The sequence below is a fragment of the Podarcis bocagei genome (genome assembly GCF_964188305.1).
Source record: "Podarcis bocagei genome assembly, chromosome: 10".
NCBI classification, from domain to species: Eukaryota; Metazoa; Chordata; class Lepidosauria; order Squamata; family Lacertidae; genus Podarcis; species Podarcis bocagei.
In genome coordinates this window covers 6337823-6353162 of record NC_138135.1, presented here as the reverse complement: position 1 = coordinate 6353162, position 15340 = coordinate 6337823, and the positions used below count along the sequence as shown (strand labels likewise).

General features: G+C 43.9%; 1 protein-coding gene across 1 annotated transcript; it reads right to left on the bottom strand.

The window, feature by feature from the left end:
• Positions 1 to 2571: 2571 nt before the first annotated feature.
• Positions 2572 to 12977, bottom strand: LOC308595825 (C-type lectin APL-like). The gene is made up of 6 exons (XM_081210563.1): positions 12790 to 12977; positions 12486 to 12552; positions 8113 to 8210; positions 5667 to 5807; positions 4486 to 4597; positions 2572 to 2811 (listed from the first exon to the last, which is right to left on the bottom strand). Exons 2-6 carry the CDS (start codon positions 12550 to 12552, stop codon positions 2741 to 2743), a joined length of 489 nt encoding a protein of 162 aa, XP_081066689.1. The 5' UTR covers positions 12790 to 12977; the 3' UTR covers positions 2572 to 2740.
• Positions 12978 to 15340: the final 2363 nt, after the last annotated feature.

Genomic DNA, 15340 nt, shown 5'->3' with positions numbered 1-15340 from the left:
TCAGGCTTGGTTTCCAGATCCTTGATCGTCTTGGTCTTGCACACTTTCCAGCTTGTCAATATCCTCCTTAAATTGCGATGCCCATAACTAGAAACAGGACTCCCAGTCCTGGCTCAGTATAGCGATTAAAACATTACGTAATGGCTTTCATTCTGCCTAACGACAGTGCGATGGACTTTTGCATCGCACGTGTCATTGCATTTTTATATCTTACGTTATGTACAGGCCTGCTGATGTTATCGGCTGACGTTTCCTGATCGTTCTTATTCACAAATGAATGAGCCAGGTAATCGCCCGTCAAATTGCCATCTGTCCTCAGGCTTAATGAATGGAACAAAGACAGGACCCAGCTGCACCCACCATTTTTTTTGCAATTGTAAGAGGCATGCAGCAGAACATAAGTTTTTCCTCAGTTTGTGAAACCCAGTCATCCCAGCCTGTGCCCATGTCCTGGGTTCGAAGCACCCTCTGGCTAATTCATGGCCTCACTGGTGTTCATGTCAGAGATATTTCACCTGTGATTCCTGCTGGACTAGCTCGGGGTCAGCAACCTTTTTCAGCCATGAGCCGGTCCACCGTCCCTCAGACCATGGGCTGGACTATATTTTTTTTGGGGGGGGGAATGAACGAATGCCTATGCCTCCAAAATAACCCAGAGATGCATTTTAAATAAAAGGACACATTCTACTCATGTAAAAACACGCTGATAACCGGATTGTCCGTGGGCCGGATTGAGAAGGTGATTGGGCCGCATCCAGCCTCCGGACCTTAAGTTGCCCACCCCCAGGCCTTAGGATGACCCCCACCCTGGGTCCCTTCCAGCACTGCACTCCTATAACTTACAGCCTTGATTTGCTTCTTGACCTTACTCTTAACCATTGTCGAGAGACAATGGAGTGCACCTCTGGGGGTGAAGTCAAACCACTGGGGAATCACAGCGCCAGTTGTGGCTGCAGAGACGGGCAACTCTCCATTGCTCCCTCCTGCGCTGCTTTTGCTACGTTCGTAGCACCAAAGTGACCCCCTCCCTGGGCACAAGCCTGGACGGTGTGCCTGGAAATCTTGGGCTGCACAGCCAGCCAGACCCCCCCTCCCCTTAGCCGTGGGGGTCTCAGATCCCTTGAGAAGGTAAAGGGACCCCTGACCATTAGGTCCAGTTGCGGACAACTCTGGGGTTGCGGCACTGATCTTGCTTTATTGGCCGAGGGAGCCGGCGTACAGCTTCGGCGTCATGTGGCCAGCATGACTAAGCCGCTTCTGGCGAACCAGAGCAGCACACGGAAACGCCGTTTAGCTTCCCGCCGGAGCAGTACCTATTTATCTACTTGCACTTTGAGGTGCTTTTGAACTGCTAGGTTGCCAGGAGCAGGGACGGAGCAACGGGAGCTCACCCCGTCGCAGGGATTCGAACCGCCGACCTTCTGATCTGCAAGTCCTAGGCTCAGTGGTTTACACCACAGCGCCACCCGCATCCTCTTTACACAACTTCTTTAAACAAAAGATATCTCAAGGCAAATCTTTTAAAAAATGTAGTATGAACTCCGGCAACTGGGAAACACTGGCCTGCGAGCGCTCCAGTTGGAGAACAGACTTTCCCAAAGATGTCATGGGCTTTGAAGACACTCGAACTCAGGACACAAGGGAGAAACGTGCTAAGAGGAAGGCATGCTTGGCAAATCCTCACCGTGATCAACTCCAGTCCGGAAACCAATGTCCCCACTGTGGAAGGACGTGTGGATCCAGAATTTGCCTCCACAGTCACTTAAGGACTCACTGTTAAAACCGTGTTTGTGGAAGACAATCTATGAGGGATCGCCGAAGAAGAAGATAGCTAGACTGTAGCAAATAATAATAATAAATGTTTATTTATACCCCGCCCTTTCTGGTTCAGAAAACTGGACTCAGGGTGGCTAACAACAAATTTAAAACTCTTAATTGATGCAACAAAAAACAGCATAAAATACAGTATAAAACATGACTAACAATAAATTCTGAATTCAAAAATCATTTTAGGGGGAAATCAATCCAATAAACATTGGATGATCACCAGGGCTAGCTGGCTAAATTAGTCCTCTTTGGGCCAGCGAGGAGAGCAGGGGAGAATTAGCTGTGGGATCCCAGAGCAGGGAATCTTCATAAAAGGGGAGGGGGGGGGAGGAAGGGGAATAAAAGATCAGGCCAGGTTCAAGTTGAAAGCCAGGCGGAATAGCTCTGTCTTACAGGCCCTGCGGAAGGATGTTAAATCCTGCAGGGCCCTAGTCTCATGGGACAGAGCATTCCACCAGGTCGGAGCCATCACTGAGAAGGCCCTGACCCTGGTGGAGGATAGCCTGACTTCCTTAGGGACCTCTAAACTATAATTATTCATGGACCTTAAGGTCCTCTGCGGGGCAGACCAGGAGAGACGGTCCCATAAATACGAGGGCCCTAAGCCACAAGTGGCAAAGACCACGTTGGAACGGGGTGATGTTCATTTGGAATCAAAGAATTTAGGACTCGGTAAGAAATCTCTGGGACTAAAGTCAGCTAAAATATTTTTATTTTATTTTTTTACTTAGCAAGGATTCTCAAAAGTTACAGAGTAAAGAGGTTAGGTAGCACAACCGCAACATCTTTACCACTGCAAGGCTGTGGGGAGCAGAGGGGAAGAGGGCTGGCTTGCCAGGGGCTGGTTGGTTAGGGGTCCCTCTCGGCTGGTTTCTTGGCTTCATTCGTTGAGTGCCCAGACGAACGGCTGCCATCATTCCAGGGGCAAGCTGCACATATACCTCAGCCTCAGCGAACAGGGGGCAGCTTTCCATTTTGTGAACTCTGAAAGACAACGGCAGAGGAAGGAACATGTTGCGTCTGTCTGCACAGGATTGATTTTCCCTGTCCTCAGTGATTGGGGCCGGTGCTACCATTAGGCAGAATAATATGGTTTGCCCTAATCGTTTCCCAAGGTTTGCTCAAGTGCATCCAACTAAGTCAAGTTGTTCCTGTGCACAACACAAAACTACAATCAGATTGCCAAGGAGAAATTAAAAGGAAAGCATTCCACTTTCTAGACAGCTAATCGGGCTGTTGAAGGGACCAACTATATAAAGTAAGGAGTTATAAAGTAAGGCGGGGGTCTCAGATCCCTTCAGAAGGTAAAGGGTCCCCTGACCATTAGGTCCAGTCGCGGATGACTCTGGGGTTGCGGCGCTCATCTCACTTTACTGGCCGAGGGAGCCGGCGTACAACTTCCGGGTCATGTGGCCAGCATGACTAAACCACTTCTGGCGAACCAGAGCAGCGCACGGAAATGCCGTTTACCTTCCCGCCATTTACCTTGCACTTTGACGTGCTTTTGAACTGCTAGGTTGGCAGGAGCAGGGACCGAGCAACGGGAGCTCACCCCGCCATGGGGATTCGAACCGCTGATCTTCTGATCAGTAAGTCCTAGGCTCTGTGGTTTAACCCACAGTGCCACCTGCATCCCTGTTGGGGCCGGTCCTACCATTAGGCAGAATGAGAAATTTAAAGACTATTTAGTTAAATATGTTAAGTTAAATTAATTGGAAAAGCTTGCAAATACCAGATAGGCTTAGGATTTAATGTGATGAATTAATATGTTTCATGCTGAATTGGAAAGAAAGAAAGATGTTAAGTGTTTAAGTAAATTTTTAAAGAATTTAGGTTGTGGAAAACCGTTAAAATGTTATACACTAAACTTCAACCAGGGGGATACGAGGAAGTCACTTAACAATGATACAAAGTTTGGTTTAAATACAGTTGAGATTTATGTTTGTTTGTTTGTTTGTTAATATGTTTGTTTTATATTTTTTTTTGGAAAAACAATAAAAAATGATTTTTTTTTGAAAATGACATCATCTCTCCTTGGTCTGTCGCTTCCCAATGCAGAGAAATCAGCAACTGGGCTTTTGTTTCTGAGTCCCAGACTAGTGAAGTTTCCTTTCCAGCCATCCTTCTTGTTGTTAAGTCGTTTAGTCGTGTCCAACTCTTTGTGACCCCCTGGACCAGAGCACACCCCGCACTCCTGTCTTCCACTGCCTCCCGCAGTTTGGGCAAACTGGTAGCTTCGAGAACACCGTCCAACCTTCTCGTCCTCTGTTGTCCCCTTCTCCTTGTGCCCTCCATCTTTCCCAACATCAGGGTCTTTTCCAGGGAGTCTTCTCTTCTCATGAGGTGGCCAAAGTCTTGGAGCCTCAGCTTCAGGATCTGTCCTTCCAGGGAGCGCTCAGGGCTGATTTCCTTCAGAATGGAGAGGTTGGATCTTCTTGCAGTCCATGGGACTCTCAAGAGTCTCCTCCAGCACCAGAATTCAAAAGCATCCATTCTTCGGCGATCAGCCTTCTTTATGGTCCAGCTCTCACTTCCATACATCACTACTGGGAAGATCCAGCCATCCAGGTTCCCCCTTTCTCCCCCAAAGCTTCTGCAATTCAAAACCCTTTTGCATTCCTCATTTGCAAAGGCTCTTGAGGCCGATTGCCCTCTTACCTTTGTCATATGTCAGCATGGCACATAAGTCGGTCCACGAAGGTTGTGGGGCGGAATCAATCCAAGGTAAGAAAAAGACCGTGGAGGAATCTGCCCATCTCCACTTTCCACTCTGCAAAGAGAGCAAAAAACGGACAACTTATTTCTCAGAGAAGGTAAGGCTGGAGTGCTTGGTTCGGCCAGCACTCTGCACATGCCCTGAAAAAACTGGAAACTTTCAGTTGCCCTGGAAAGGTGTCATACAGTTTTCGGAAGCTGACGTGGAATTTCTGCAAAACTCGTTATTAGCCGGGACAGCGCCTTGTATGCAGGAGGCCAGCCTGGTCACAAAACGGTTAAAGGAGAGCGAAAACTGACTCTACTTAAAGTTCAAGGAGGGCTCTGTGTGCACAGTAAAAAATGGGTTGAATAAAGTTGCATTTAGGGATGCGGGTGGTGCTGTGGGTTAAACCACCTAGCCTAGGACTTGCCGATCAGAAGGTCGGCGGTTCGAATCCCCGCAACGGGGTGAGCTCCCGTTGCTCGGTCCCAGCTCCTGCCAACCTAGCAGTTCGAAAGCACGTCAAAGTGCAAGTAGATAAATAGGTACCACTCTGGCAGGAAGGTAAATGGTGCTTCCATGCGCTGCTCTAGTTCGCCAGAAGCGGCTCAGTCATGCTGGCCACATGACCTGGAAGCTGTACGCCGGCTCCCTCGGCCAATAAAGCGAGATGAGCGCCGCAACCCCAGAGTTGGCCACGACTGGACCTAATGGTCAGGGGTCCCTTTACCTTTAAAGTTGCATTTCAAGGACTGTTGCAGGACAAAAAAACATGGCGAAGCCATGAGGTAGCAGAATAATAATAATAATAATAATAATAATAATAATAATAATAATAAAACATTAAAAACATGATAGAAGATCAAATATTAAAAACTTCCCTAAACAGGGCGGCCTTCAGATGTCTTTTAAAGATAAGATATCTGCTTATTTCCTTTACATATGAAGGGAGGGCGTTCCACAGGGCGGTCGCCACCACAGAGAAGGCCCTCTGCCTGGTTCCCTGCAACCTCACTTCTCGCAGTTAGGGAACCGCCAGAAGGCCCTTGGAGCTGGACCTCATCACCCCCCTGCTCCCACATACACGGACCCACACCTTCTGTGCCCAGTCGGGGTGTCAGGGGGAGGTTCAGACACTCACCTGGAATGGGTCGTGGAGTCCGATCCAGATTCCTTCAGAACCGGGATGCTTGTCCAGGATGTAGCGGCTGATCAGAACCGCCTCCGTCTCGGTGAGGATGGAGGAGAGATGGGCATTGGGGCCATATTTCTGGCAGGTGTTCTGCGTTGGCGCAAGACAATGGGTTGAAGTTAAGACGTGCTACTGGGAAAATCCATCCATCCATCCATCCATCCATCCATCCATCCATCCATCAATCAAGGCCTGCATGGAGTCCACATCCATTAAACTATAGGGGTGGCCAACTCCCAAGAGTTGGGTTGAAGTTAAGACGTGCTACTGAGAAAATCAATCAATCAATCAATCAATCAATCAATCAATCAAGGCCTCTACATGGAGTCCACCTCCATTGAACTATAGGGGTGGCCAACTCCCAAGAGACTGCGATCTACTCACAGAGTTAAAAACTGGCAGTGACCATTTTGGGGGGTTCAGGTCAAAGTTGCTGAGCTTTTTAGGGGAGCCAGTGATCTACCAGTGATCTACCACAGACTTCCAGTGATCTACCGTTACATCATGATCTACCTGCTGGACATGCCTGAACTATGCCCATTCCCTGTGCATTCAAAAGGTAAGGTGAGGGCAGGGAAATCTGAAGGATATCTTGAAAGTTCTCCAAGCATTGCACATTGGGGGTGGGCAGGTGAAAAGCAGGAAGATCCTGTGAGCATATAACACCCGTGATTAGAACTCAGTACTGGTTGACCATTTGCTCCCAGGCCAGGTTCAAGTTGTTCCTATTTAGTGTATAATTCCCTTAACAACTTGGGAGTGGTGCACCCATGAAATTGCCCCACTCCATTTGCACCCACTTCGACCCCTTCACTCTGCAGAACTGGCTCCGTTAAAGCTGCTGCTTAATTCCACATTTGTGAGAAACCAGGCCCCATCCTTTGGAACTCCCCGCCTCTTGACAAGGACCTTCGCTGCATACTCTCTGGTGCCTGTGGAAAACATTCTTCTCTCGGCCAGCCTGCCCAGAAATGCAGAATGCTGGTGCATGTTTTGATCTGGCTTTTAGCATAAAGAGTAAAGAGACCCCTGACCATAAGGACCAGTCGTGGCCGACTCTGGGGTTGCAGCGCTCATCTCGCTTTACTGGCTGAGGGAGCTGGTGTACAGCTTCCGGGTCATGTGACCAGCATGACTAAGCCGCTTCTGGGAACCAGAGCAGCGCACGGAAACACTGTTTACCTTCCCACCGGAGTGGTACCTATTTATCTACTTGCACTTTGACGTGCTTTTGAACTGCTAGGTTGGCAGGAGCAGGGACCGAGCAACGGGAGCTCACCCCATTGTGGGGATTCGAAAAGCCGACCTTCAGATCGGCAAGTGCTAGGCTCTGTGGTTTAACCCACAGCGCCACCCGCAACCCTGGATTTTAGCATAACACTGACTTAATTATTGTTCTTTTGGATGTTTCAGATGGTTCTTTTTCACTGTCCTGATGTATATTTTGCTGTAGGAGGCTTAGTTTGGTCAGAATCGAGTATATACTATAGGAGTCAACTCCTATGGGCCAAAGGGTCTTTGCTTCCCCCCCAATCAAATATTTGAGAGGGTTGCCCCCCCCCAAGTTGACAAACATTGCCGTTCAAATAGTGTCTGTGCAGCACGATCGAATATGAAGAGCAAAACTTACTTATCCCCCCTCCAATATTTTATTCAAGTTGGTACCCCTGGAGTATACACTTCCAGAATTGATGCTCTATCCAGGGGACAGCAAACTTTTTCAGCAGGGGGCCGGTCCACTGTCCCTCAGACCTTGTGGGGGGCTGGACTATATTTTGGAGGGGGGGAAAGGAACAAATTCCTATGCCCCACAAATAACCCAGAGATGCATTTTAAATAAAAGGACACATTCTACTCATGTAAAGACACGTTGATTCCTGGACTGTCCGAGGGCCAGATTTAGAAGGCAATTGGGCCGGATTCGGCCCTCGGGCCTTAGTTTGCCTACCCATGCTACATACATTACTTCTGGTAAATGGGCCACTATAGCTACTAGAGGGCTGTGAAAATTCCTGTCCCAGTCTTTTTAGACTCTTCTACCCATGTGCTATCTAAAACCCAAGGGGAGCATGGATTGCCAGAGGTGAAATGTATTTGGTGTTATTTTCAGCTCTCCTAGGTAAAGGTAAAGGGACCCCTGACCATTAGGTCCAGTCATGGCTGACTCTGGGGTTGCGGTGCTCATCTCACTTTACTGGCTGAGGGAGCCGGCGTACAGCTTCACCCACGTCCCATTCAGCTCTCCTACCCCACTCTAATTATTTTAATTGCACAATGTGGCTTATTTTGTTTTATGGTTTCTTTGCAACGGCTTCGGCAGCACAAGTAAAATAATATTTGCATTCATTTTGGCAAGAATCAGTTCTCCTCAAGGCACCGTAGGAACGTTCCTTACTTCTGCATCTTCCCACGTGGCTAGTGTGTCGAAGACTCCATAGCAGATTTTCTGAATGTACAACCAGTTTTCGGGGCAGCTCAAGTTTTCTGGTGCACCTGTTCGAGGGGCAGGGAATTTAGGGTCGCCACATTTCGAAGAGTAGAAAAGAGGACGCTATGATGGCCGTTCAAAGCAAAGAAATGCAACTTGTCTCAAATGTTACCCCTGAAAAAGAGGACGTGTCCTAGAAAAAGAGGGCACATGGAAACCCTGGCTGGGAATGCATGGGCAGGGCCTAGGACCCTCGTACCTACAGGACCGCCTCTCCTTGTATGACCCACGGAGGACCTTAAGTTACACAAATGACAACACTTTGGAGGTCCCAAGTCACAAGGTGGTTAGATTGGTCTCAACTAGAGCCAAGGCCTTTTCAGTACTGGCCCCGACTTGGTTGAATGCTCCGTCACAAGAGACTAGGGCCCTGCGGGACTTGAGATCTTTCTGCAGGGCCTGCAAGACAGAGCTGTTCCGCCTGGCCTTTGGTTTGGACTCAGTCTGACCCTTATGTTTCCCTCCCCTTATGGTTTTGATCTATGGGCTACTATTAAAATGAGGCTCCATAACTCATATTTTAAATTGTTCCCCCTCTTCCCCTCCCCTATTAAGTTTTTATTGCAATTTTTTAAATTTTTTTTAAATAAATTTTTTATTTTTTTTAAAAAAAATATTTTTTAATTTTTTAAATATTTTATTTATTTAAATTAAATTTAAAAAAGGAAAGAACAAAATATAATTTAAAAGATTAAAGTAGAAGATTAAAGTAGAAGACATTGAGAATTCGAAAGGGATAAGGAAAGGATTTGTGGACTTTTATAGAGATCTATATAAAAGGAAAGAGAAATCCAAGATAAAGATGATGGAGGACTATTTAAGGAAGAAAGGGGTGCAAAAAATTTCAGAGATAAACAAAACTAAATTGAATGAACCAATTGGAATAGAAGAAATCAAAATGGCCATAAAAGAACTAAAAAGTGGGAAGACTCTGGGACCGGATGGATTTAGTGCAAGATATTATAAAGAAATGAAGGACATCGTACTTGTACCGTTGGTAGAAGTTATGAATAACATTTTGAAAGAAGGACAAATACCAGAAACATGGAAATAAGCGTACATAACACCAATTCCCAAACAGGATCCAGATTTAACTCAAGTTAAAAACTACAGGCCAATTTCGCTATTGAATAATGATTATAAAATGTTTGCTAATATTTTGGCAAATAGGATGAAAAAGATATTAAAGGAGTTGATTCATAAGGACCAAACAGGATTTCTTCCAGGGAGGCAGATGAAAGGCAATATAAGAAACATAATAAATATAATAGACTATCTGACTAATAAGAAAGATAAGCAAGCGATGTTGATATTTGTTGACGCGGAAAAGGCATTTGATAATATTTCTTGGGAATTTATGTTAAAGAATCTGGAATTTATGGATATGGGTCAATCGTTTGTGAATGGTGTAAAGGCAATATACACTGAACAAAGAGCAAAATTATTTGTTAATAATGTAATGACAGAAAATATTGCTATAACTAAGGGTACAAGACAAGGGTGTCCTTTATCACCATTGTTATTCATATCGGTCCTGGAAGTCTTGTTGAGAGCTTTAAGAAGTAATGAACAGATAAAAGGTGTGACAGTTGGCTGTAAGGAATACAAGGTAAAAGCCTTCGCTGATGATTATAACAATAGAACACCCTATTAAAAGTGTTAAGGAAGTCTTAGAAGAGATAGAGCAATTTGGTCAAGTTGCCGGTTTCAAAACAAAATGAAAATAATGGTTAAAAATATGGACCAAGAGATATTAGAAAGAATTCAGCAACAAACAGAGATTGAAGTGGTTAAGAAAGTTAAATATCTTGGGATAATATTAACTCCCAAGAGTATTGATCTTTTTCAAAATAATTATGTACCGATATGGAATAAGATTAGGAAGGACCTGGAAGTGTGGGGGAGAATGAAGTTATCACTTTGGGGAAGAATTGCAATGATAAAAATGAACGTGCTACCAAAAATGTTGTTTTTATTTCAATCAATACCAATAATTAAAGGTGTGACGATATTTAAAGAATGGCAAAGAGTATTATCAAGATATATCTGGCAGGGCAAGAAGCCCAGAATAAAATTTAAGATTTTAACAGATGCAAAAGATAGAGGAGGCTTTGCCCTGCCAGACTTAAAGTTATACTTTGAGGCCGCATGTCTTTGCTGGGTGAAAGAATGGATAAAGCTAGAAAATTCAGAACTTATGGACTTAGAAGGTTATGATAATAGATTTGGTTGGCACACATATTTATGGTATGAGAAAAAAGAGTGCATAAAGGTTTTGAAAATCACATTTTCCGAGGTCCGTTGATTGAAGTGTGGAATAGGTACAAAAATATATTAGAGTTTAAAACCCCATTTTGGCTGTCGCCATTGGAGGTAATGAGTGTTAAGAAGATCAATATGACGGGGAGTTGGATTACATATGAGAATTTAATTATAAAAGAAGGAAATAAATGGAAATTGAAACCATACGAAGAAGTTAAAGAATATGTGTATGATTGGTTACATTACTTCCAATTGAATGCGATGTTTAAAAAAGAGATGCTGGAAAGAGGTTTTCAAGAAGAAAAATCTAGATTTCAAAAAGAAATTTTGAATAATGATGTTAAATTTTTATCTAAAATGTATAAATTATTACTTGAGTGGCATACTAAGGATGAAGAGGTTAAAGTTGCAATGATTCAGTGGACCAAAGATTTTGGTTATAATATTCAATTTGATGATTGGATAAGACTGTGGAAAGAAGGAATGAAATTTACTGCATGTACTACAATAAAAGAAAATGTTATGAAAATGTTATATAGATGGTATATAACACCAGTCAAACTTGGAAAGATGTATAAAGTTAGTAATAAATGTTGGAAATGTGAGGAGAAAGAAGGAACATTCTATCATATGTGGTGGGAATGTAAAAAAAATGAAAGGTTTCTGGGAAATGATTTACAATGAGTTGAAAAAAATGTTGAAATATACTTTTGTTAAGAAACCAGAAACTTTTCTGTTAGGAATACTAAGAAATAATATAAAAAAGAAGGATGAGAAGTTGTTTTTATATGCAGTAACAGCAGCAAGAATTCTGGGGGCACAAAAATGAAAACAGGAAAAAATCCCGACGAAAGAAGAATGGAGAATGAAGTTGATGGAGTACGCAGAATTAGATAAATTAACGGGGAGAATTCGGAACCGGCGAGACCAAAGATTTACCGAGGACTGGAATAAATTTGCAGAGTATATTAAAAATATATGTGAAGAACAATTAACGTTTGTAGGTTTTCAAGAAGCTCTGTGATAATAATGGAAAGAAATATTGTTTTATAATAATTGTTAAGATTAATATGGTTTTTAAAAAAACAATATAGATGGAAGAAATGTGAATAATTGTGATAATATGGAAAATTTCCAGATAGACTGAGGGAAGTCTGCAAGTAGAAAGATTAGAATTGGATGTAAATTTTGGATGGAGTGTTTTTCCTTTATTGTTATATTTGAAAAAATTTATAAATAAAAAATAAAAATAAAATATTATGTTTTTATTGTGATTTTCCGGTGTTAGCCTCCCTGAGCCTGGCTCTGGCCAGGGAGGGGAGGGTATAAATAATGATGATGATGATGATGATGATAATGGAGCGCCCCCAAATTCCATTATACAACAAGGGACAGGATGGCACGTGTCTCCTCCCTGATAGAGCTGGGAGCTGGGCTGTCCCTTTGTAATGGTCAGAAGGTCGGATTAGGATCTGGGAGACCACAGTTCGAATCCCTGCCCTTTGGTAGAGTCACTCTCTGTCTCTCTCTCCCCCCCAGCCTAGCCTACCTCCTTAGATAGAAAATGGGGCATACAGTCGTACCTTGGTTCTCGAACGGAATCCGTTCTGGAAGTCCATTTGACTTCCGAAAACGTTCGAAAACCTGTGCTCAATCGGAAGCCATGTCAGACTTTTGGGTTCCAAAGAACATTCGCAAATCGAACGCTCACTTTGGCATTCGGGAGCCAAAACGGCTGAGTACCAAGGCGTTCAACAATCAAGGTATGATTGTAAATGCAATCAATCAATCAATCAATCAATCAATCAATCAATCAAGGTTGGAGCTAAGGCACAACTTTGCTAAAAGCCTGAGGCTGGGGACTTGGTCTTCTCCTATAGCCTGAAGCTTCTACTCTCTCCCCCCTTGCATTTCAGGGGGTTGGACTAGATGACCCCTGGGAATGACCTCCCAACTCTCCTATGATTCTATGACTGCTTAGGTTCAGTCGCCAGGGCTGGATCCCAAAGAGGACTCACCTTGCGAGATGGAGCTGGTGATCAGGAGCCCCAGGAGGAAGAGATGGAGGTTGGAGGCTGGACCCATCTGGGAGAAAGAGAGAAAACAGGGAAGGGCAGGAACAGCATGGGGGGGGGGGGCGAGGTGATTTTGCTGAAGGTCCCTCGAAAACAACTTGCAATATGTGCCCAAATGTCAAATCCAGAAACATTTGCTTTCCCTTCTCCAACTGAGTTCATCCATCGCCCCCTTTTCAACTGCTGTGTCACCGACAGCGACTGAGCGCCTCTTAAGTCATGGGCAGAATGAAACCACGATACTCACTTATTTGCCCGTGTCTGTTAGAAATGATGGCAACTTCCCTTCCTTAGAGAACTCAATCTTTCTTGCAGGGGTTCGAGGCGAAGGTGGGTGCTGTTTCTTTGCTCTGGTGCAAATGCTGGAAGTGACCTCTGTGTTTCAACGCTACATCAAACTCGGATAATGTGCATTTTCATGCTCTCATGGTTGAGCAGTGATCTAGGTACCAGGAAGGACAAAGAAATGGGACTTGGCAGCTGGAATCCATCAATGGCTTTATGTTTTCAAGACAGCAAGTTATTTCTTTTCTTTTCTTTTCTTTTAAATGATATTTATTGAGAATTTTAAGGTTACAAAGAAATAAGAAGGATAAACCAAGAGGAAAAAAGGAAAGAAAAAAGTAGATAAAAGTAACAATTAAACAATACAAATCAATAAAAATGAAAGTTAAAAACAAAAAACAAAACACACAATACATCAAAATCAAAAAGCAAAAATAAACAAAAAATTTAAAAACAAATCCAATATTCCCAGATCCTTAACTGTCATTACCTTATTTCATCGACCTCCTCGCACCTCCCTTTTTGTATTCTAGTTATTAATTATCTCAGCAAATCCATTCCATCTTTCACAATATTCTGTCATTAAATTACCTTAATCTATTTTAACCTTATCTTACCATAAAAAGTCCTAAAACTTAAAACTTAAATCTTATTTATATCTTATTTATACCAAATTCTCTTAGCCATTACATAATCTTACATAATTCTTTTTAACATTTCTGCTAAAGCCCAATAATTTCATTCCAACATTTTTCTAATACTCATTAATTTTACAATACTTTTCTAAATGAATTTTTAAAACTTTCTACCAATCTTCATCCATCATCTCTTCTTCCTGGTCTCGGGTTTTGTCAGTCCTTTCTATCCCATCCATCTAGTCCATCAACCTGGTGACCTTATGTCCGAGGCTCTTAAGTCTCTTCCATGTCCCTTCCGCAGGTCTTCTTCATATTTATACCTGTACTTTACTTTGTCTTCTGCTCCTTTCACTCGGGGAGACTCCAGCTTGACAATATTTTTGTCCCTTCTCGACAAGTCAGCCCCTTTTCCATAGTCAACACCGAAATCCACGTGGTATTTGAAGGCATGTTTCAAGGCCCCTCCAAAGTTAAGGGCCCCCACAACTCCGAGCCCCCCCCAGCCCAAAGCCAGACTTGAAAAATCAAAACATCCCTGCATAGGGGGGTCCATCCAGCCCCCCATCTCCAAGCTAAACAGAACTCCATCTCTCCAAATCTGACTTTTTCCAGGTTCATTCGTCAAATCCAACAACTCATGTTCCTGCTGGGCCACAGCTCCCTCCATCTCTGCCACCCGGGGTCCAGCAACAGCCTCCTCCTTCATCTCATCTGTCAAAGCACATTCCTGGATTAATTCCTGAGTGGGTTCTATATAGATACCCACTGTCTGTCCAAAATTTCTGATCGCAACAGTCATCAAATCCATCTTCTCATGTAACTGTTCCAATAAAGCACTTGTCTTGCAAAAGGCAAGCACCAGAGCCTCCAAGTACATTGTTGTTCAAGGTCAAAGTCTGGTCCCACAATCTTAATCTGTTACAGCTGCAAAGCTCCCCAGTTCGGTTTTAATAACAGTTTCACAAGCTCCCTCTAGGGGAAACAATTTCTTTTTGTATCCATCCTTTTCTTTTTTTTAAAAGCAGATCTAGCAACAAAGTTTTCCTTTTTCGGACATTTTGTCAATATTTTGTTCCTTTTAAATGCGAAGGGGAACAATGGAATCAATATGTTTCTCTTCTTTTAACTATCTGTCAAAAACGTTTGTCCATAGTCAATGAACTTCCCCAGAACGTCTGTCCTGACACCCCGCTCCCAGGTTCAAGACGGTGGAAAATTGCCTTTCTTTACTCTCTCTTCTGCAGGTTTAAACAGTCTTAAAAAAGGTTCCCCCCTCTTCTCCTGCTTCCAAGGGGGGTTCAGTAATTTTAAATGATGAAATTTTGGTCCTTTACAGACGACTTTCTAAACTCTAGCTTGCTGTGTCTTTGCTTCAATCTATCTACAAAAAGGGGAAGGCGGACTTCCTGTTTGGACCTTCCCGCTTCAGTGCCAAATTAAAAAATTTCTTAATCCAATTTTCCGTTCTACTCATGGGCAGTTGTTTAAAATCCAATTGTCCACAGGAGAAAGTCAGCGCTCTCCGGCAACAGCAATGCTGCTTCACTCCGTGAAAGAAGCAGTCAATTCAAAGCACCGCGCCACTCACCCCACGTTGCTCCGGATCCCCGAAAACCGGGTTTCCCCGCGAGTAGGGGGGGGGCGCAAAGGTGCCAGCCGAATCCCACGTCCACAGGCTTCTACCGCCTGTGGTTTTTGATGGGTCTCCGCCTCGCCGTGGCGGTTCAGACCCTGTTTTCCACGGAGCGGATTCCTCCCGATCGGAGGAAATCAGCCATTGCCAGAGGCGCCAACCCGGAAGTCCAAGACAGCGAGTTATTTCAGTCCCCTGCAGCTAGGGGAGGGGAGAGACTCAGCTCAGTTGGTGGTGGGCTG

What these genes read in the sequence shown, in the direction of transcription:
- LOC308595825 (XM_081210563.1), bottom strand. Translation starts at nt 12,552, where the DNA reads ATGGGTCCAGCCTCCAACCTCCATCTCTTCCTCCTGGGGCTCCTGATC. An exon ending in CACCAGCTCCATCTCGCAAG is followed by an intron (nt 8,211 to 12,485) that starts GTGAGTCCTCTT and finishes CCCCTCGAACAG; the next exon opens with GTGCACCAGAAAACTTGAGC. An exon ending in CATGCTGACATATGACAAAG is followed by an intron (nt 2,812 to 4,485) that starts GTAAGAGGGCAA and finishes GTTGTCTTTCAG; the next exon opens with AGTTCACAAAATGGAAAGCT.